Consider the following 18892-nt stretch of genomic DNA (forward strand, 5'->3'; position numbering starts at 1 on the left):
GCAAACGGCTCTCTGATTGGCTGATCCCCACCGGGATGGCCATGGGGGGCCGCTGTGGAGTGGGACATGGGCAGGGTGTGTACTTCAAGACTCTTCTGATTGGTGGATTCTGTGGCCAATGGGAGGTGGGAAGATGATGTGGGCAGAGTCTGCACAGGAGAAGATGCCCCCAGGGGGTGTGGTCAGCAGGGGGTGGGGTCAGCAGGGCGGGGTCAGCAGGGGCGGTGCAGGGCAGGTGCAGGGGGAGCGGGACGTGGTGCCGGGGCACAGTGGGGAGCTCGCCCAGCTCCCGGGGCCTGCGCGGCCCCACGCCGCCATCCCCGCGTGAGGGACTGTCCCTCCCTGCGCCCCCCAGCTAGCCCTGGGGCTGTGTCCCTGCCTGCCCTGGGGCCCTGCCTGCACCCAGGAGCACCCAGGGCACGGTGCTTGGCCACTGGGCTGTAGTGTCCGGGCCACGGTGCCCTCCCACCCTGCAGGGCTCGGGCAGGTCAACCCCAGCCATGGGCAGCGTGTTGGGGCAGCCAGGGCGGAGTATGCTGGCAGAGATTGGGTCCCTCCCAGTGCCTGGCACGAAGGCAGGGCTATTTTTCGGGTGCTTGGTGCTTTTGGGTCTGACAGTGGCATTGTTGCCATCCCAAGGCACTCGCAGTTCTGGCCATGCCGACGGTCCTTCTGCTGGCAGCACGGCTTGTCCTGGGGAGGGGAGCCTGGAGGGCAATGTGGGACACACATGTGGCAATGGGAGCCCGGTGCTCCCGGGCATCCTCTGCTGTTCCCATTTGCCAGCACCCCGTCAGCTCCGGAGCCCAGCCGCCCTGCCCGCAGATAACGTGGGCAGCCGTGCGTGAAGGCAGCATGGCTGTGAGCAGAACCAGGAAACCCATCACCTGCCCACCGGGCAGCCCCACACGGGACACATTTCCCAGCCAGACCCTGTCAGCTGCATTCCATCGCATCCCGGCACAACCTAGCACCGGCGAGCCACATGGCGAGGGGCCAAGCCTGGGCCGAGCCGTGTGCCGGGCGCGTGTGTCTGCCTGCACCGGCGTGTGCGGATGCCGGCGGCGTGCTGGCGGCTGTGGGGGAGCCCGGCGCGTTCACGTGGCGCTGCCCGTGCGGGCGTGGGAGGTGGGCCGTGGCGCCGAGGAGGGGGCTGCCATGCTACCTGTGCCGGCAGCCCCCTCCGCCGAGAGAGAGAATGCGCTTTTCAGGCAGCTGCCTGACTCCTCGCACGCCGGCAGCGCGGGAGTGCGTTGCCAAGGCGATGGGGACCATCTTACTCATCCTCCTCGCTATTGTTCTCCTGCCAGCCCCGAAGTGCCCGGGTGGGGAGAGGAGGAGGAAGAGGCAGCCGGCTTGGGATGAAGGCTGCCTGTGGGGAGGGGAGGATGCTCCCTATGACCCACCCCCGCCCTGGCTAGAGGACGTGTGGGGTGCCGAGATGCAGATGGGGATAGGGAGAGCAGCGGGTGGAAGCAAATGGCAGACGGATGTGACCCCACAGCCCCCTGCCCTGTGACAAAGTCCTGGCCAGGAGATGGGGGACATTTCAGTCCCCTCCTCTGCCAGGACAAGATCCTACCCGTGGTGTCCCTTGTGTCCCCCAGGGTCTGTGCCCATCCTGGGGTGTGATCTCACACATGCAGTGTGGGTTATAAACCCATACCTGTGCCCCACACTGTGCTCCCCCCCACTGCAAGCAGGCAACTGGGCCCAGTCAATGCTGCCAGACTGGGACCAGCCCACAGGACCATATGGGTGGTGACAAACACCTTGAGGGGGGGACACACTGATGGGTACAGCGATGTACCCCCACACCATCCACCCTGTTCCCCCATTAGGGTGCCTGGTGGCGACATGGGGGTGCCCTGCTCTGCCCCAGGGTGGGTAAAGCAACGCTTTTTGTTTTATTTCAATATCCTGCCTCCCTATTTTTAGCCTTCGGGGTTTTGTTCCAGACTGGCTGTTTACTGGAAGGAGCATTTCCAACCTCCCTTGTCTCCAAGCAACCAGGTGTGCCAGCTCCCATTGCACTGGCCTCATCCTATAGATCTATAGGTCCGGGGGGGTGTCTGTGCCAACATTAGCCACAAGATGGGGTTCCCCTGTTTTGGGCTTAATGTTAGCACACCCTCCTCCTCCACTCTATAGATCTATATAGCTCCTGCCCCGGCGCTGACATCCCTGGGGTGTGTGTGTGTGTGTGTGAAATCTGATGCTATAGGGTGATGGGGAGCAGCTGTGGGGGTTTTGGGGGGATGCTGGAGGGTTTGGGGGAGATGCAGGGATGCAGGCGAGGCGAGCAGGCCGCCTTCCCCCCTGCAGCGCGAGCGGGAGTGCGTGGGAAGGAGTTAGACAAAGCCTGAGCCCGGGAGCAGAGGCAAGCGCTGCTGGGAGGGAGCCGGGGACGTTCTCCCCTCCCCGTCCTCCCCCACCCTTGGGCGAGGGGTACGCGGGCACCCACCCCCATCCCCGCCGCGGTGGCACGTTGTCGCCGTCCCTCGGGCTGGTTGGGGTGCAGCCCCCCCCCGCCCCGGTGATGCCTGGGAGGGAAGCGGCCATCTCCATCACCAGGTAGGAGGGGGACCGGGCTCTGTGTCGCTGCCACCCCCCACCCACGGGACTCACGCTAAGGGTCGGGGACCCCCTGACCAGGCCGGTGCCGACCACGTGTCCCGCTGTGCCCGAGTGCACCGGGGGGTGCCGGCGGGACCGTCCCTGGGGGATACGGGGTGGAGATACTGGGGGGTGTCGGGGGGGCTGTGGGGGGCTCCCGGGACGGTAACAGCGACGACACCGGGAGGGGAGCGGAGTGTGTGTGTGTGCCGGGACCCCCACGCTCCCCGCGGCCGCCGGCCCTCCCTCGCCTCCCCACCGCTGCCCGGTGGCGCCGGGGCGGGCGGCAGCCGGGGGGAGCGGCCCGGGGCGCGGTACCGCCCCCGCCGCCGCCGCCCCACGCATGCTCGCCGCCGCTGCCGCCGCCGCGCCGGAGCCGAGCGGAGCGGGACGGGTCGGGAGGATCCGCTGCTGCCGCCGCCGCCAGGTAACGGCGGCCCCGGGGCGCACGTGGCGGGGCCCGGCCGGGCGCCGCGGTCGCCGCCCGACCCGGTACCGGTACCCCCAGGGCGGGGGGCGGCGGCGCCGCGGGCCCCCGGGACGGGGCGGCGAGGTGGGGGGGGCCTCCCCCCGACCGGGGCTGTCGGGGGTGGGGGGCGGCTTTGTCCAGGGCTCAGCCGGGGAACCGGGGCGTGCACACGCGTGTCCGTGCGTGCGGGTGTGCCCGTAGCCATGTGCTGGCGTGTGCGTGCCCGTGCGTGTGCACACGCGTGTCTGCCTGCGCCTCGGGACACGCGTGTGCCGGGGCTCGCTGCTCCTCCGGGGCAGGGCGCCCACAGCCCCCCCGGGACGGAGGGCGCTGGCAGGGCAGGTCGGGGCTGCGGGGCGGCACGACCCCCCCGGGAGCGGGGTGCTGCGTGGGAAGACAGGGACGGGGCGGGGGGCGGTGTTCTTGCCTCCGGCGCCCCGGCGCTGCTGGGCGGCCGCGGGGGGGTCGGTGCCAGCCTGGTCCCTGCTCCTGCCGCTTCTCTTGAGGGGGGACTCGCTCGACTCCAGCCGTGTCTGCTCGGCTCTGCCCTTCCCGGGACCCACGAGTGGCCGTGGCCGGAGGCGTGGAGGGCCCTACTCCGTGTGCTCCCAGCTCTGGGGGGACTCGCTGGCACTGGCAGAGCTGGGGGGGCTCCCGGAGAGCTCGGGGCTCCCAGCCGTGCTCCTGCTACAGGGCTGCCCCGCGGGGCTGGGGAGGGTTTGGGGCCGGTTGGGTGACACCAGCCCGTGCCGGGGTGCCTGCCTGCAGCCAGCTCTGCCCGGCATGGCCGGGAGCTCGGCGCACCCTCGGCGTGGGGTGTAGGCGCTGAGCTGGGGGTTCCCGTGGCGGGAGAACACGCATCGCTCCCAGCTCTGGGAACGCTGATCCCAGTTTGCGAAGGGGAGGGCTCAGGCTGCCCTGCAGCCCCCCCTCGGCCCCCGGGCCCGGCTTGCTGTCACCCCATGCTGTGCCCAGCTCCCCACTGGCAGTTGGGGGGTGCTGAGCCCCCCCAGGCTCCCTGCCTGGTGCCTGAGACCGTGCCCTAGCTGCTGCTCTCCCCGCAGGGGTCCCTGCGCCACATCCCCCCGCTCCGGCAGCCGCAGCAGCTTCTGGATCTCGCTCCCGGTCAGGCCGCACCGGGGGAAGGCTGGCGTTTACGGTAGGTGGCTGGCACCATTCCTCCCTTCCCGTGGGGCTGGGCACTGGGTGCTGCCACACACCGCGCCGGGGCCGATCGGTGCTCCGGGCAGCTGCCCAACCTGTTGTCATGGGTGGCGTGAAGAAGTTGGCAACTGATGAGGGCTGGGGGTCCATGTGCTGCTCCCCTCTCACTGCCCCGTCCTCTCTCTTGCAGACCCGCAGCAGGACTAGCATGGGAGAAGTCTTCCCCGGGCATGGGCAGTGCTAAGGAGCCCGAGGGGCTGCAGCTGCTGAGCCGCCAGGCCGGGGCCGAGGACGCCTGTGAGCCCGGCGCCAGCTCTCCTGGCTGCCTGTCGGCTGGCGAGTGCCTGCCCGGCTCTGGCTGTGCCGCGGGGGACTGTGCCATGAGGACCTGCTGCGTGGCGGAGCCAGAGACCCAGGCCACCACGGCCAGCCCAGTGGTGGAGAAGAAGGTGCCATTGTCAACAGGATCGGCTCCCAGTGCGCTTCTCCTGGACGCCAGCGTGGAGCCAAGCGTGGTGGCAGCGATGGGGAGCTGCGGGGGACCAAGTGGAGCTGCCTCTGCCTGTGGTCCCATGGGGATGGGGGTCCCTAGCGCCCAGATGGAGAACATGGCCCCCGTGCCCTCCCTGCCCGAGCCCTGCCTCAAAGCACCCAGCAAGAACATGGGGAGTACGCCAGCTCCTGCCAAACATGTGGTGTTCGTGGAGCCTGCTGTGGGCACCGGAGCAGCTGAGCTTCCAAGCCAGGAGCAGCCCCAGGGTGGCACAGGGACATCCCTGGGTGCTGTACCCCAGATGGGGAGTGGTGAGGCTCCCAAGCACCCCCAAGGGGGCACGGCAGACCCCCCTGGCACCGGCACTGTGGGGAGCGGGAGCCAAGGTGAGGCAGGGCCAAGCCCCACCGCCCTGGGCCAGGGCACAGCCGAGGGGAGCCCAGCCCAGGGTGCAGATGCCGGGAGCAGCCAGCAGCCCCGGACGGCAAAGCTGCTCTGTGAGTCCTACTCCTTCGAGGTGACCCCACCACAGGATGTGGGGACACAGGACATGGGGACGCAAGTGGACAGCCGAGCATCCCTGGTGTCTGTGGCCTTGAGCCCCATGAGCCCCCCAGGTGGGGCTGCTGCCTTCACCTTCCCCAAGAGAGAGCCAGGCTCTGCTGCTCCCCCATGCCCAGAGCCCTCTAAGAAGGACGCGGAGATGCAGGTGTCCATGCCTGTGGAGACCCGCTCTGTGGCCACCGGGCCCATGACACCAGTGGCCAAGTCCCCGCAGGCCTCATACCCCGAGGTGCACGTGAAGGGGACGGTGGTGGAGGAGGCTCCGGAGCCCATCCGGGAGGTGAGCTGGGACGAGAAGGGGATGACGTGGGAGGTGTACGGGGCCTCCATGGAGGTGGAGGTGCTGGGCATGGCCATACAGAAGCACCTCGAGAAGCAAATTGAGGAGCACGGTCGGCAGGTGGTGATGACCCCCCAGAGCACCCGCACTGGCTCCATCAAGGGAGCCCCCCGCAAAGGCGAGGCCAAGAGGCAACCCAGTGTCTTTCGGGCTCTGCTGCAAAACGTCCGGCGGCCCCGGTGCTGCTCCCGCGCCGGCCCCGCCACGGAGTGAGCTGCTGCTCGCCCCAGTGGGGTGGGGGTGCCACAGGGCTTCTCGGGGGAAGCAGGGAGGGATCCCTGCCCCGGCGTCCTGAGACGCCCGCTGCCAGTGTGTGGGGCTCCAGGGGCTGGGGCAGGGGGTGATGGAGCACTGCACGCTGGGGCAAGGCATCTCCTTCACCGGGGGTCCCCCCAGCAGCCTAGCCCCATGGAGGTGCCCTGGGACACGAGGCTGGTGCTCTGTCTCTGTGCTTGGTGGGTTTTTTTCAGCATGAGGAAGCACGTGGCTCCTTCCAGCCCAAGGCGTCTCTTGCCTGTGGGCCCAGGGTCCGGAGAGGGCTCAGGGCAGGCATGGGCAGGTCACTGCTGGCTTCCCCGAGCTCTGGCCTCGCTTGCACCCCAGGCAGCAGCGTCGCTCCCCGTGCTGGAGAGACGCTGGTGCGTTGCTGTGCCGCTGCTTCCCCTGCCCGGGGCTCAGCCATGCTCCGAGCAGCCCACAGCCATGCACGCGTGGGTCCCCATGGCTGCCCTGGGCAGGCGTGTTCAGCCCAGCCTGCCACAGCCCTGTCCTCTGCCCCACTGCCATGGGGACCCCAGAGCTCAGAGGACGTGGCCATGTGGGGCACCAGGACAGATCTCAAATGGGAGAGATGGGAGAGACAGAGAGCCGCTTGTCCCCATCGCTGTGGCTGGAGGTGCTCGGGGAGTCTGTCCCCATGGCCCCCAGCTCTCCCTGGCCGGGGACCTGCCTGGGAGAGGCCATCAGAGCCCAGGGCACATCCTCTCCATGGCTGGCAGTGGGGATGAAGCCTGTCCTGCCACCGGGCCCATCCAGCCACCCCGGTGCCGGAGAGGTCCCACGTGCTGCTCTCTACATCTCTCCGGCCCCGATGGCTGCTCTCCTCTGACGGCAGCTGGGGATGTGATGGCTGCAAAGCGCTGCCACTTTTTACAGCTGGGGTTTTACAGGATGGGGGGGAGGGGGGCTTTTATTGAACCGTGTTTGCATTTTTGGAGCTTTTTAAGAGACACTTTCAGTCGTGCGCGTCCTGTCTGGATCCACCCATTACCCGGTGGCCTGTGGGGCCATGACCCTCTTTTCAAACACTTCCTATGTTGCCTGCGCCCTGCCGGGCTGAAGAGCCTTGGGACCGAAGGGTTGGTGTGCAGGAGGTTGAGCATCCCCACGCTGGATGAGCATCCCTGTGCCGGCAGCACCGCAGTGTCCTGCTGAGACTCGGGTCCTGGCCCTTCCAGCCTGGCCCTGTGCAAAGGACCAGCCCCGCAGGGCCACACTGACGGGGGGGCCCAGGCCTATGCCCAGCACCTGATGGGCAGGAGGCTGCAAATGGGGGCTGCCTGGGGAGCTGCCCCATCCCCTCAGGGCCTGAGGGGCCAGGGTCATCAGTGCAGCCACTTCCCCTCTTTAAGGGGCAAGTCTTGGCCCCCCCAAGCCCCCATTGTACATCCTGGGCTTGTTTTTGCCCTGTGGGGCTGTGTTTTGCCCCTGGAGGGGGGTGAACTGCGAAGGGCTTGCTGAAGCACCAGCTGGCAGTCATGGACAGTGGCCATCCTGTGCCGTGGCGCTCACTCGGAGCCAGCTCTGCTCAGTGCTTTGAGCTACAGGAGCGGTGCCACGGCCACTTGGGGAAGACCAGGAACCCTGGGGCATCCCCCTGCCACCCTACCCCTGGCTGTCCCCCACCTCCAGCCCCGCACTGCCAAGCTGTGGCACACCGACACTGCGGCTTCATCACCTACATCTTTTTTTCCTCTTCATTTCTTTTTTTGGGGGTGGGAGGGAGGAAGGGGGCGGGAGGACCAACCTGTCAACGTGGTTGTTGGGTAATAAAACCTTGCACAAACCTCTGCACGGGGCTGCCTTCACCTCCCTTCCACAGGGCTGAGTGGGGGCAGTGGGGCAGCCTAGGGAAGGGGTCTTGGGGGATGAGAAGCCAGGAGCCCTTCGGTAGCACTCCCCTCCAGCACCAGCCTGGACCAAAACCAGCACCTCATGCTGGGAGAGATGACCCCAAGCTGACTGAGCCCCCTGAGCAGACAGGCTGATGGCCACAGGACACCGTGACCCCCGTGGGACAGGTTTATTGCGGACCTCTGAACTCAACATCAGCAAAGCAGCTGCCCGAGTCCTGCTCCGGCCCTGCTGCACCCTGTGTGCCTGCTCACAAGTCTGTGGTGGTGAGGGTGGTGTTGATGTACACTTTTTCGGTGGGCTCCTTCATGTTCAGGGCAGCCACCAGCACCTCATCGTTGGTGGAGTCTGTGAGCTGCATGTCATCCTGCTGCAGGAGGAGAGTGTGGTCAGAGGGGATGGGGACAGAGATAGGGGACAGGAATACTCCTGTCCTTCCTGGGAGCTGGGGGCTGTCAGGGGGATAGAGAGGAAGGGACATGAGGTGTCCAGGAGCCTGGGGACCACAGCGGAGAGGAGGGGACGTGGGGTGTGATGGCAGGACTCCCTGCTGGGCACCAGCAGCTCTTTGCACACTCACCTTGGCCCTGAGGTGGTTGTCCCCCGGTGAGTTTACTGTGTTTTCATCCAGGGAATTCATGCTGTGGAGAGTGGAGGGGTAGAAGAGGGCTCAGGCGCTGGCAGAGTGGGGACACAGGGTGACAGCCCCATGGCCTTTGGGATCTGCCTGCAGAGCTCACCTGGCCACAGAGATGGAGTCCTCGTGGAAGCCCAGGTCATGGGAGGGATTAAGTGAGAGGTTCAGCATGGGGTTGGCCCTGGCCAGGGATGGGTGGCAGGTGAGTGACTGTTCGTGGGGCTGTGGAGTCAGCCCAGGGCAGCCATGTCCCCCAGGCAGGAGGGGTGTGACAGCGAGCCCTGCAGCCCCGGGGTGTGGGGACATGCCTGGGCTCTACCCTCCTGCCGCAGGGAGCTCCCCCACTCACCCCTCTGCGTTGTACTGGTTAGTGCCAGGGATGCCGGCTCCCTGCTGTGCCATGGCAGGACTGAACGTCGTGGCCACCTTCAGAGCCTTCATCGCACTCAGCTTCCTCTTGTAGCTGCAATACCCAGGGATGGGGTAGGTGAGAGGGGCAGGAGGGAGCTTCCTGTGGGATGGGGTGGGCAGGAGTGGGATGGAGGGTAGGGATGGGTCTGGTGGTGCTGGTGAGGATGGGGGGTGGGGGGGAGGCAGGAGGGGGTGCGGTACCTCCTGGTGGTAAGAACCAAGACCAGGGTCATGATGAGGATGAAGATGAGCAGGAATGCCGCCAGCCCTGCGATGATGCCGATCAGCTCCGTCTCCTTTGTGGGCTTTGCCACCTCCCCGGGACCCTGGGGCAGAGCAGGGGTGAGGGCACAGCCCTGGCCAGCAGAACCCCCCCCCAACCCCACACGGGGCTGGTGGCCTCTCTAAGCCTCTTGCCCGGCCCCACTCACGATGACAGCCAGGCCCAGGTTCACCAGCTCAGCCAGGACCAGCGGGTCGGACTGTATGAGCCTGCCAAGGAAAGCGGGGGGGTGAGAGCTGGGCCAGTCCGGGCACGTGGCAGTGCCCGTGCGTGGCCCCTGCCCTGGCACGCACACACTCAGCTCGTTGACATCCAGGGCAGTGCCATTGCTGTAGACAAAGTACGCCTCCATCACCGACTTGGCTTTCACCCTGTGGGATCAGAGAGATGGGGTGAGCGGGGTACAGGGCACGGTGTCCTGCCCCAGGGTGACCCCTCCAATGCCACTGCCACGTGCCCTTCCCCACCACCTGCGTGGCCCCACTCACCGAGAAGCACGGGTGTCCTCCGTGCTCCGGATGGCCACCACGTAGACCCCTGCCTTGGTCACGGTGGTCAGGGCCCTAGGAACAGGAGGGAAGGAGGGAGGCTGGGCCGGGTGTGCTGCCGCTCTGCCTGTGTGCACGGGAAGCAGCTGGATGCCCTGCAGCCCCCAGCTCCGATAGGGACCTGCCTGCCTCAGTCCCCTTCACAGTCTGTGACGCTGGGAGACACGGTTGGTGGGTCCTGGCCTGCATGCACTGTCCCTAACTGCACAGCCACGCACCCCCTCTCCCCAGCCCAGCACCCCTTACGCTTTGATGCTTTCAGAGTTACTCTGGACTTCATCCACTGCTGTGACAAACTGGAGGCGAACGCGGTAGCTCTGATCAACCGCAAAGATCTGCGTGGGGAGAGCAGGGGTGAGTGGGACTGGGCAGGGTGCAGGGTGTTCCCAGATGGGGGCACGGGAGTGACACTCACATTCAGCACGGTCTGTGCTGTGTGCCCTGGCGCCTCGCCATCCCGAGCCTCCACCGTCACCTGGTACTCGCCCTTCAGCGAGCCATCGAGGTTGCTGGCCACCCTGTGAGGACAGGGACATCAGCAATGCCACGGGACATCCCCGGGAGCGCACCATCATCCCCTAAGCTTCACCCTGCCTGCATGCCCAGGACAGCACCCCAGGATGGCTTTGTCCCCTTGCCAGCCTGTGCTGGCCCTGCCTGCACCTCTGCCTTGCAGCAGGCAGAAGCTGAGCCATGTTCCCCCCACCCTGGCCCAAACCCATGGCCTCACTGGATGCTCCCGATGTAGCTGTCCTGCTCAGGTGTTGTCTCCACCTTGAAGAGGCTCTCGAAGGGCCGGCTGACCCCGTTGTCCTCCACAAGCACCACACTGATGATGGAGAAGGTGATGGTTCCCTTCAGCTCCGAGTCAGCATCCGTGGCCTGCAGGGACAAAGCGTGGCAGAGCATGGATGGAAACAGGCACAACCTGCCCATGGTGCGGATGGGAGAGTCTGGCTCCTCAGGCTGACAGACACATACACACAGTTCCTCACCTTCACAGTAGCCACTTGCAGGTCCACAGGAGAGATTTCAGGGACAACCACTGCCAGGGACAGACAGACAGACAACCGTAATGCTGATGTGCAGCCAGAGTTGCTGCAGACCTCATAGCCGCACAGCCCCAGGGCTCAGCAGAGCTCCAAGCATCCCCCCACTTGCCCTCGGCCCCACAGCCTTCATGGAAAGCATCGAGTAACCCCAGCCTGGTCCCTGCACCTCTCACAGCCCTGCCCTGGCTGGGGGAAGGTCTTCACCGCCGGGGAGCATGGCAGAGCACATGTGGGTGCAGAGAGCAGCCCACAGGATGCACCAGGCCTGGCTGCTCACCAAAGGTCTCTGAGATGGGCAGAAAGACAGGCATGTTGTCGTTCACATCGGTGATGAGGATCCTCAGGGTTTCTGCAAATGCCCCAAAAGCAGAGCTCTGGTCACCAACAGAGCAGCCCTGTAGCATTCACCTCTGTTTCCCCTGGGAGTCCTGTCCTCCCAGCACATTCAGGTCCCGGTGGCAGGGACCAAATGAGCTGGGGACACCCTCTATCACCAAACTGCCCGGTTCCTGCCCTGCTCCTCACAGCTCCTCCTGGGAGGTGGGAGAGGCAGGTCCCACCTCCCCCTGTGCCCGGTGGCAGTGGAAGGAGCGGTGAGTGGGTGCCATACCATTCTGGCTGTAGCGGTTGCCCTTCTCAGTGTACAGATCTTCAGCCCTCAGCGTGAGCATCACCCTGTCACACAGCTCGTAGTCAATGTCCGAGCTGTTCACCAGTACTGAGCCGTTGGGTGCCAGCACGAACCAGTCCCAGCACACCTCCCCGGCACTGCTTGCCCCCTTGAAGCAGGTGACTGCCAGCTCTTCAAAGACCAGTGAGTGGTTGGTGTCTGGGTCGGAAGCAGCCAGCGTGCAGACCAGACCCTGCTGTGTGCCATTCTCGCTCACACGCACGTCCTGCAGCGAATCGGGCAGGATGGCGGGGGGCTCGTCATTGATGTCTAGGATGTGGACCACCACCGAGACATTGGCAGTGTCCCCCACGTTGTCTGTGGCCGTGTTCTCTGCCAGCACCACCAAGGAGAAGAACTTCTGCTGCAGGGTGTCATAGTCCAAGGACATGTCGGGGTCCATGGACAGCTGACCAATGTAGTACCCTGTCGCCCGGTAGGATGAGCGGATCAAGAAGTTGCTGGAGCCACTGCCCCTCTGAAGTAGGAAGGAAATGCGGGAATTGATCTCTGTCCGGTCGGCATCTGTGGCCTCCACCTCACCCACGAAGGACCCTGCAGGTGGAGACAGACACTCGGTAGCCAGTGGGTAGTGACTCCAGGACACCGCTGGTCCCACGAGCCTGAGCATGCAACATCTACCTGGAGAGTCTTCAAAGACTGAGAACTCATAGGACTGGTTGAGGAACATGGGTGCGTTGTCGTTCACGTCCTGCAGGAGACAAAGCCCATGGTTGGAGTTGCTCCAGGAAACGGGGTGCCCCATAGCAGGCTGGGGACAGGAGTGTGGACACCTGCCTGCCCGCAGGCAGGAAACACAGAAGCCCTCTCCTGCCGGCCTGCATCAACTGTTCCCTCTGCCCCCACAGAGAGCCTGGGGATGCGGTGCCCCTGCCATAGCCAGGGATGCCACATCCCCTCCCTGCCCATCCATCCCAGCTCCAAGTCCTGGCCGGCCCCAGCATGTCCCCGCTGGTGCCCAGGGCTCACCCCCACAGTGATGGTGATGTTCACCAAGGTGCTGAGCTGCGGCACGCCGTGGTCGTACACCTCCACCGTCACCACCATCTGCCCCCGCTCATCTTCCAAGGCCTCACGGTCCAGCGGCTCCTTGCTGCACACCTCACCTGTGGCTGCGTTGATGGTGAAGTTGTCGCTGAACGGTCCCGGCAAGATCTTGAAGCCCAATTTGCTGTTGTGGTTGCCAGGCTCATCATTGTCAATGGCCTGAAAAGGTCAGGGGTTGGAATGGTGTTGTATGGCACCTCGGGGACAGTCCCTGCTCCTCTCCAACAGCCTCCCCGTGGTCCCCTCTGCCTCTGTCAGCGCATACCTGGATATGTGTGCTGATGTTCTGCCCCTCTTCCACCGAGATGAAGTAGGAGCCAGTGATGATGGGCGCCATGTCGTTGTCATCCAGCACAGTGATCTCCAGCACCGTGGTGCCCACCAGGTTGCCCCCATCCTTGGCCTGGAGGTTGGCGTAGTAGATGGACCGAGTCTCCCGGTCCAGCAAGCTCCCGTTCTGCACCAGCACTGCCCCAGTCGTGGCGTTCACCGCGAAGATTTTACGGCTATGGCACACACAGAGCAGTCACCAGGGCTCAAACCATTGTCCCTCACCAGGACAATGTCCTGGTTGTGGCTAACTGCACCCCTACGTACATGCTCTCCGGGAGCAGCTGGTAGGTGATTTGGCCCAGGGCACCGCTGTCTGGATCGTAAGCCTAAAAGAGAGGAGGAAGCATCTGGTCAACCTGCTTCAGCCCCCAGAGCTGTGATGAGTCTGGGGCACCAGCTGCTGGAGGTGAGCACCCCAAGACCGTGGCCCTGACGGGAATGGGGTCCCACACCCTGTGTGCCCGCTGGCACCACCTCCTCCTTCCTGTGTGCATGGAGAGACGAGTGCCCTCAACATGAGAGGCACTAGCAGTGCCAGGCATGGCCAGCACCCTGCTTGGGGACATCAGCTGTGCCCGCCACCTGCCCAGCGCCTGACCGTGATGTTTGAGGAGATGATGGTGCCAGCAGGGCTGTTCTCCATCACGCTCAGGTTGTAGGTGCTCCGGGGGAACTCAGGGATGTGGTCATTACTGTCAATGAGGTCAATGGTTACAGTGGCTGTGGAGCAGCAGTCTGTGGGGTTCCCCATGTCATTAGCAATGATCTGCAGAACAGAGAAGAAACACTGTCTCACGTGGGTTCCCAAACATGAGAAAGTGACCTGTCACACTCTAGCCCAGCTCCCCTGCACCAAACAAGCTGACAGGGCAGAGCCATGTTTGGCTTTGGCTTTTGAACCCTGCAGGAGAAAGGCTGTGTCCCCCCTGTCCCCACAGCCAGCCAGCCCTATGGGTCGCACCTGCACCACCATGACATGGCTTATCTCGTAGTCCACAGCAGATGGGTTTTGCACCAGGAGCTGCACCTCCCCTGTGCCCACAATCTCTGGGGGGGAGACAGTGAAGGCACTGGCATTTGGACCCTGCAGGTACAGCTTGTAATTGCTGTTGATGCTCTGCCGGGAAAAGACATGCAGGAGTGAGGGGGTGGTTCAGCCAGGACAGATACCTGCACCCTGGTCCAGTGCCCTGGACAGGCTCCCACCTTATCTGGGTCGTGGGCAACAATGCTGAGGTTGGACACAGGCAGTCTGGAGGAGGAGTGCTCTATGATGCTGCCCCTGAAGTTGTTCTGGGCACCAGTGGGGAAGTTGCAGCTGGGGAGGGAGCAGTGGTAGAACTTGGGCTTGTTGTCATTGACATCGGTCACCACGACTTTTACCAGGGTGCTGGCCTGGGCCACCTTGTTGTGGATATCCAGGTTCTTCTCACATGCCTGGGCAGGAGGAGAGAGTGGGTTGGAGGGACCAGGGAGAGGAAGAGAATGGAGTTCCCTTTGCTGCCTCCTACTCACTGTGACTTCCAGCAGCACCTCCTCGCTTGGCAGCTGCTCACGGTCCAGGGGCCCGCTCACAGTGATGATGCCTGTCATGGCATTGATAGCAAAGGGGACGCTGGCATCTAGGGTGAGGGGACAGCAGGAATCAGTTTCAGCCACTGGGAAATGTGGGCCCGGCCCTCTGTCTGCCAGCGGGGCAGGCTGGCAGCACCTGGGAACCCAGAACCAGTCCCTGTGGTGCCCCTTGCTGTCTGATCATTCCCCCTGCCTACCCCACCCTGCCACTGCTCACCCCCTGCCCATCCCGCCCTGCCCCATCACTCACTGGTGATGTTGTAGAAGATTTCGTCATTCACCCCCGTGTCTCTGTCCATGGCAGTGACAGTCAGCACAGTGGTGCCCTGTGGGGGACATGGCCATCACAGCAGGGACCTATGATGTCTCCAGCTGCCCCCATGCGAGGTGACTCAGACCCCCCAGGCCATCAGAGCCCCAGGGAGGGACAGGGGTAGGAACATGCCACTGGGGCAGGTGGGCTTCTTACCAGGGCGCAGTTCTCAGGCACGGAGCCAGAGTAGGGCTCACTGAGGAACCGTGGGTCCAGGTTGGCCTGGTCCTCGATGGTCAGGGACAGGTAGGTTGAGGTCTCATGGAAGGTCAACACGTTGTGCAGCATCCCCCCACCGTCCTGGGGAGCAGAGTGCCCATTAGTCCCAAGGCACCCTTACCTGGCAGCCCTGCACACCCAGCCTGGCTCTCTCCCACCTTGGCGAGGATCTTGATCTGGTAGAAGGTGTTCTTGGCATAGTCCAGTGAACCATTGAGCACCACGTTCCCATTGGCCAGGATGTAGAAGAGCCAATGATTCTTCGTGTTGTCTGGGATCACCTGAGCAGGGGACATCACCCTGTGTCACCAAGGCAGAGGTGCCTCCGTAGAGATGGGAGCTCAACCCCCATCCTTCTGCCAGGCTTAGGCCATGGGCCATGGGGAACCCCTACCACCTGGCTTGTCCCCAGCTTGCAACTGTTCAGCACCTTGCACCCATTGCCCAGCGGGTGCAGAGCCAGCCCTCCTGACCCAACACATACCCCTGCTCCGCCAGAGCCATGGGGCTGCCCCTGGCCGGGTACCCCAGCACATTCTGTCCCATGGGGGTGGCTCAGGGATGGGTTTCAGGTATGGCATGCCCCACTCTGCAGTGCGCTGTGCTCACCTCCTCGATGCTGTAGGTGACTTTGGAGGCGTTCCCGGTGTCACTGTCATTGGCAAACACAGTGTAGATGACGCTGCCGATTTTCGTGGTCTGGGCACACGGGGAAGGGGTGATGGCATCACCCGGGAGAGCAGGGGTGGTGGTGCTGGGCCCGGCCCTTGCCACCTCTGCTCTGGGGTGCTCTGGCCCTGCAGGGCTCCAGGGGCTGCCCAGTACTGTGGGCCAAGCAGGGATGAGCTGCTGCCCTTGTTTATGCTGAGCAGAGGCTGGATCCCTTCTGACACCTTTCCCAGGGCTCCCTGGGGGCAGGGACTGCATCCCAGCTCTGGGCTGCTCAAAGGGGGTCGAGCTCAGCCCCACACCCCATCTGCACCCTGATCCAGCCTCACCCTGGCTGGGGCTGAGGGGCAGCTTGGGCACTTCCTGATCAGAAACTCATCTCAGGGGCAGAGTCCCAGCCATGCCCCAGTGCCTCAGACTGTCAGAGAGGCGCCCGCCGGGAACTGCCCTGGCACAGAGCACTCCCGAGTCAGTCGGCTGCACCATTGCCCCACGCCCAGACACACCGTCACTGCACAGCCAGGCGTGAGGTCACCCCGTTCCCAGCACACTGTTTTCCTGCTGCTGGCACACCCATACCACAGGAGCCACCCAGCCCCCCTGTCCTGCTGCCCGGGGGAGCCGGGGAGGCCCAGGGAGATACCTCGGGGATGGAGGTTTTATACGTCAGGTTCTGGAAGACTGGGGCATTGTCATTACGGTCCTCCACGATGATGGTGAGTTTTCTGGAGACCTATTGGTTGTCAGGGAGGGTGCAGGATGGGTGTGGAGGATGGTGACTGGCAGAGCTGGGTGCAGTTTCAGCACCCTGTGCCCACCCTGACTCCGAAGGCAGCCAGCACCACCCATCCCTGGGCAAAGCCCACCTTCAACCCCCTTCCCCACTGAGCCTTGTCCATGGCCGCGCTGAGACCCCGCTCCCCTCCCTGTCCCTGTCACCCGCTGCAGCCACCCAGCCCATGCCCTGGCACTCACTGCATCGTTCATCCCATCGAACACTCCAACAGTGATGGTGAGCCTGGCCTGGAGCTGGGGGGACACAAGGCAGGGGTTGGTCTGGGCCAGGCAGAGCTCTATCCTTGGATGGTTGAGCCCCAACACCCTCCCAGCCACCAGCCCTGGGGGGGGATGGTTCTTCCAGAGGACTCTCCCACCCGGAGCTGGGCTTCGGGACCAGGGAGTGACCCCCAGTACTGCCATGAGCAGCTGTCCCACAGGACTCACAGTTCTGCCCTCCATCCCCATCACCCCAGACTCCCCAGCTCGGGCAGGGACATCTGCCCCGGTCTCTGCCCTCACCTCGCGGTCCAGGGAGTTCCTCAGCGTCACGTTGCCCGTCTGGGCATTGACAGAGAAGTAGAAGGCCTCTGGCCCACTGATGCTGTAGGTGAGCGGGTCCCCGTCTATGTCAATAGCCTTCAGTTGAAAAGCATACTGGCCTGGGGGCACAGACAGTGTCAGCCCCTGCCTGAGGACCCCCCACCCACTCCTCCTGCACCCCAGGGCCTCCCCGAGACTGTCCCACTCACCCAACTCCAGGTCCTCCGGCACGTAGACGATGGTCATGTTGAAGAAGGGGGCTGTGTTGCTTGAAACTACAAGGGGGAGCTGTGCTGAGCACCACTTCTGTACCGGGCTCTGCCTGCCCCCTGCACACCTGGCAGCACCCACCAAGCTCCAGCCCCAGCTCTCGGCCATGGTTTGGGTCTCCAGAGGAGGCAGGGGAACCCACCACCCCCCACATCAAGCCCACGCTTGTCCTCCAGTTGCAGCACCCATGCTGGATGCTATCCCCACCGCCCCGCCCCCTGCCCGCTCTGCCTTGCCCAGGGGCAGCAAGGTTGCCGTTGGGTCTCCATGGTGCCAGCGGGGTGGGCAGCTGTTTTGGGGGTCCCAGCTGCCCTCAGGGAATTCGGAATGAGTGTTGAAGGGGCTGAAAGCACATCCAATGCCTCCTGACCACTCTTGCCAGCTGCGGAGCAAAGTCGTCACCTGTCACCAGGAGGAAGGGGAGCAGCAGCAGCGAGTGCCATGCCATCCTGCCAGCGAGCCTGCGGGCACACACCAGAGAACAAGCGCCTGGGGCTGACGGCTGCCTCCTCCCACCAGCCACCCCAAATCCCTCCTGGGGAACAGCCACCGGGGCAGGAGGGACTTTGGTGGGGACAGTCCCCTGTGTTGAGCCGGGCTGGTGAGTAAGAACCAGGCTCCATTCTAGACCCCTGGGCACAGGCTCCTGGGGGACATGACATGGGGGGACAGGATTGGCCTACGGGTGCTGGAGACCATGGGGGTGCTTGGGGACCCCAGGAGCCTCTCCTGGGTATGGCTGGAGGCTCCATCGCTTGGGCTCAATGAAGCCACCCCAGGCAGCGCTCAGAGACGAAGAGCAATCCTTGACACCACCATGGTGTCCCCCTCCTTCTGCCACAGCCTGTGGGCAGCCCCACAGCGGACAGACATCCCCACCTCCCCCCACGATGGACCACAGCACCCGTGGGGGGCTGTGGCAGGGGCCGACATCCCTTACCTGTGGCTGTGTCACTGGGGATGCTGCCGGGAGGGCTGGTCTGCACTCACACCCTGACACCGACAGAGACCTTTGCCTCCTGCAGTAAACAAGTCCATCAATTATTAACTGCAATTAAGGGGTGAGGAATCCCTCTCTCATCTTCCTTATTCCTTGTGCTCAGCCCCCAGTTCCCACCCAGTCCAGCCCCACGCTCCCTGACGCCAGCCCACAGGTTCCCACACTGGGTGCCATCCCCCAAGATTCAGCCACCCCAACCTGCAGCCACGGGACTGCGGCCCCCAGGAGGGATGTGGAACCTGTGGGGATGCGGAGGGATCCTGAAACACCCCACGGGACTGGAGAGGGCATGGGGAAATGCCCCACATCCCCTGGGCTCGGGACACCGGGGTCCCACCAGGACAGGGGGAGGGCACCAACCCAGTATTGTGGCTACTGGGGCTGGTGCCTGGGGCCCTCTGCACCCCCCTGCCACCCGCTCTCCTCCACGGGGGCTCAGCCCAGCCTTCCTGACCTACTTTGGACCCGCTGGGGACAAGGGCGGATTGTGCAGCTCCGCTCAGGCAGAAGAGGGCTGGGAGGTGGCGGGGGGGGGGGGGGGGGGGGGGGGCTCTGCCAGCCCTGGCCTGTGGGACCCCTGCCTCTGTGGCCCTGGGCCTCTTCACCCCTATTCCCTGGGGAACCCGTGTGGTCTGGATGTCCGGGAAGCTCTGGGGTCCCCCTGAAGATACCCACCCTGCTCCGAGGTCCCCATCTCACCCCACACCTGGGTCAGGGAGCCTGCAGAGAAGGGGCTACAGAGGAC

At 64.5% G+C, this 18892-nt stretch overlaps 2 protein-coding genes across 3 annotated transcripts; one reads left to right on the forward strand and one right to left on the reverse strand.

Moving 5' to 3' along the window:
- Window positions 1-2944: 2944 nt before the first annotated feature.
- On the forward strand, window positions 2945-6491 carry GPRIN1 (G protein regulated inducer of neurite outgrowth 1). The gene is made up of 3 exons (XM_074915722.1): window positions 2945-3043; window positions 4150-4244; window positions 4440-6491. Exons 1-3 carry the CDS (start codon window positions 2960-2962, stop codon window positions 5857-5859), a joined length of 1599 nt encoding a protein of 532 aa, XP_074771823.1. The 5' UTR covers window positions 2945-2959; the 3' UTR covers window positions 5860-6491.
- Window positions 6492-7994: 1503 nt separating this feature from the next.
- On the reverse strand, window positions 7995-18576 carry CDHR2 (cadherin related family member 2). 2 transcript variants are annotated; one of them, XM_074915943.1, is made up of 33 exons: window positions 18508-18576; window positions 18088-18166; window positions 17550-17608; window positions 17087-17152; window positions 16857-16996; window positions 16533-16586; window positions 16201-16290; window positions 15498-15587; window positions 15047-15169; window positions 14826-14969; window positions 14607-14682; window positions 14297-14403; window positions 13988-14218; window positions 13743-13898; window positions 13380-13547; window positions 13046-13107; window positions 12714-12954; window positions 12371-12607; window positions 12023-12092; window positions 11321-11935; window positions 10988-11059; window positions 10654-10703; window positions 10389-10540; window positions 10074-10176; window positions 9905-9993; window positions 9599-9673; window positions 9404-9481; window positions 9259-9319; window positions 9029-9153; window positions 8766-8879; window positions 8520-8597; window positions 8360-8420; window positions 7995-8149 (listed from the first exon to the last, which is right to left on the reverse strand). In XM_074915943.1, exons 3-33 carry the CDS (start codon window positions 17593-17595, stop codon window positions 8030-8032), a joined length of 3894 nt encoding a protein of 1297 aa, XP_074772044.1. In that variant the 5' UTR covers window positions 17596-17608; window positions 18088-18166; window positions 18508-18576; the 3' UTR covers window positions 7995-8029. The 2 variants fall into 2 exon arrangements, with proteins under 2 accessions (XP_074772044.1, XP_074772045.1); XM_074915944.1 differs by lacking the exon at window positions 18508-18576 and adding an exon at window positions 18346-18418.
- Between the last annotated feature and the right edge of the window lie 316 nt (window positions 18577-18892).

The sequence above is a fragment of the Athene noctua genome, chromosome 12 (genome assembly GCF_965140245.1).
Source record: "Athene noctua chromosome 12, bAthNoc1.hap1.1, whole genome shotgun sequence".
In the NCBI taxonomy this organism is placed as follows: domain Eukaryota; kingdom Metazoa; phylum Chordata; class Aves; order Strigiformes; family Strigidae; genus Athene; species Athene noctua.

What these genes read in the sequence shown, in the direction of transcription:
- GPRIN1 (XM_074915722.1), top strand. Translation starts at nt 2,960, where the DNA reads ATGCTCGCCGCCGCTGCCGCCGCCGCGCCGGAGCCGAGCGGAGCGGGA. An exon ending in GCTGCTGCCGCCGCCGCCAG is followed by an intron (nt 3,044 to 4,149) that starts GTAACGGCGGCC and finishes CTCTCCCCGCAG; the next exon opens with GGGTCCCTGCGCCACATCCC. An exon ending in GGGGAAGGCTGGCGTTTACG is followed by an intron (nt 4,245 to 4,439) that starts GTAGGTGGCTGG and finishes TCTCTCTTGCAG; the next exon opens with ACCCGCAGCAGGACTAGCAT.
- CDHR2 (XM_074915943.1), bottom strand. Translation starts at nt 17,595, where the DNA reads ATGGCATGGCACTCGCTGCTGCTGCTCCCCTTCCTCCTGGTGACAG. An exon ending in AGGTGCTGCTGGAAGTCACA is followed by an intron (nt 14,219 to 14,296) that starts GTGAGTAGGAGG and finishes CCTCCTGCCCAG; the next exon opens with GCATGTGAGAAGAACCTGGA. An exon ending in GCCATGTCATGGTGGTGCAG is followed by an intron (nt 13,548 to 13,742) that starts GTGCGACCCATA and finishes TCTGTTCTGCAG; the next exon opens with ATCATTGCTAATGACATGGG.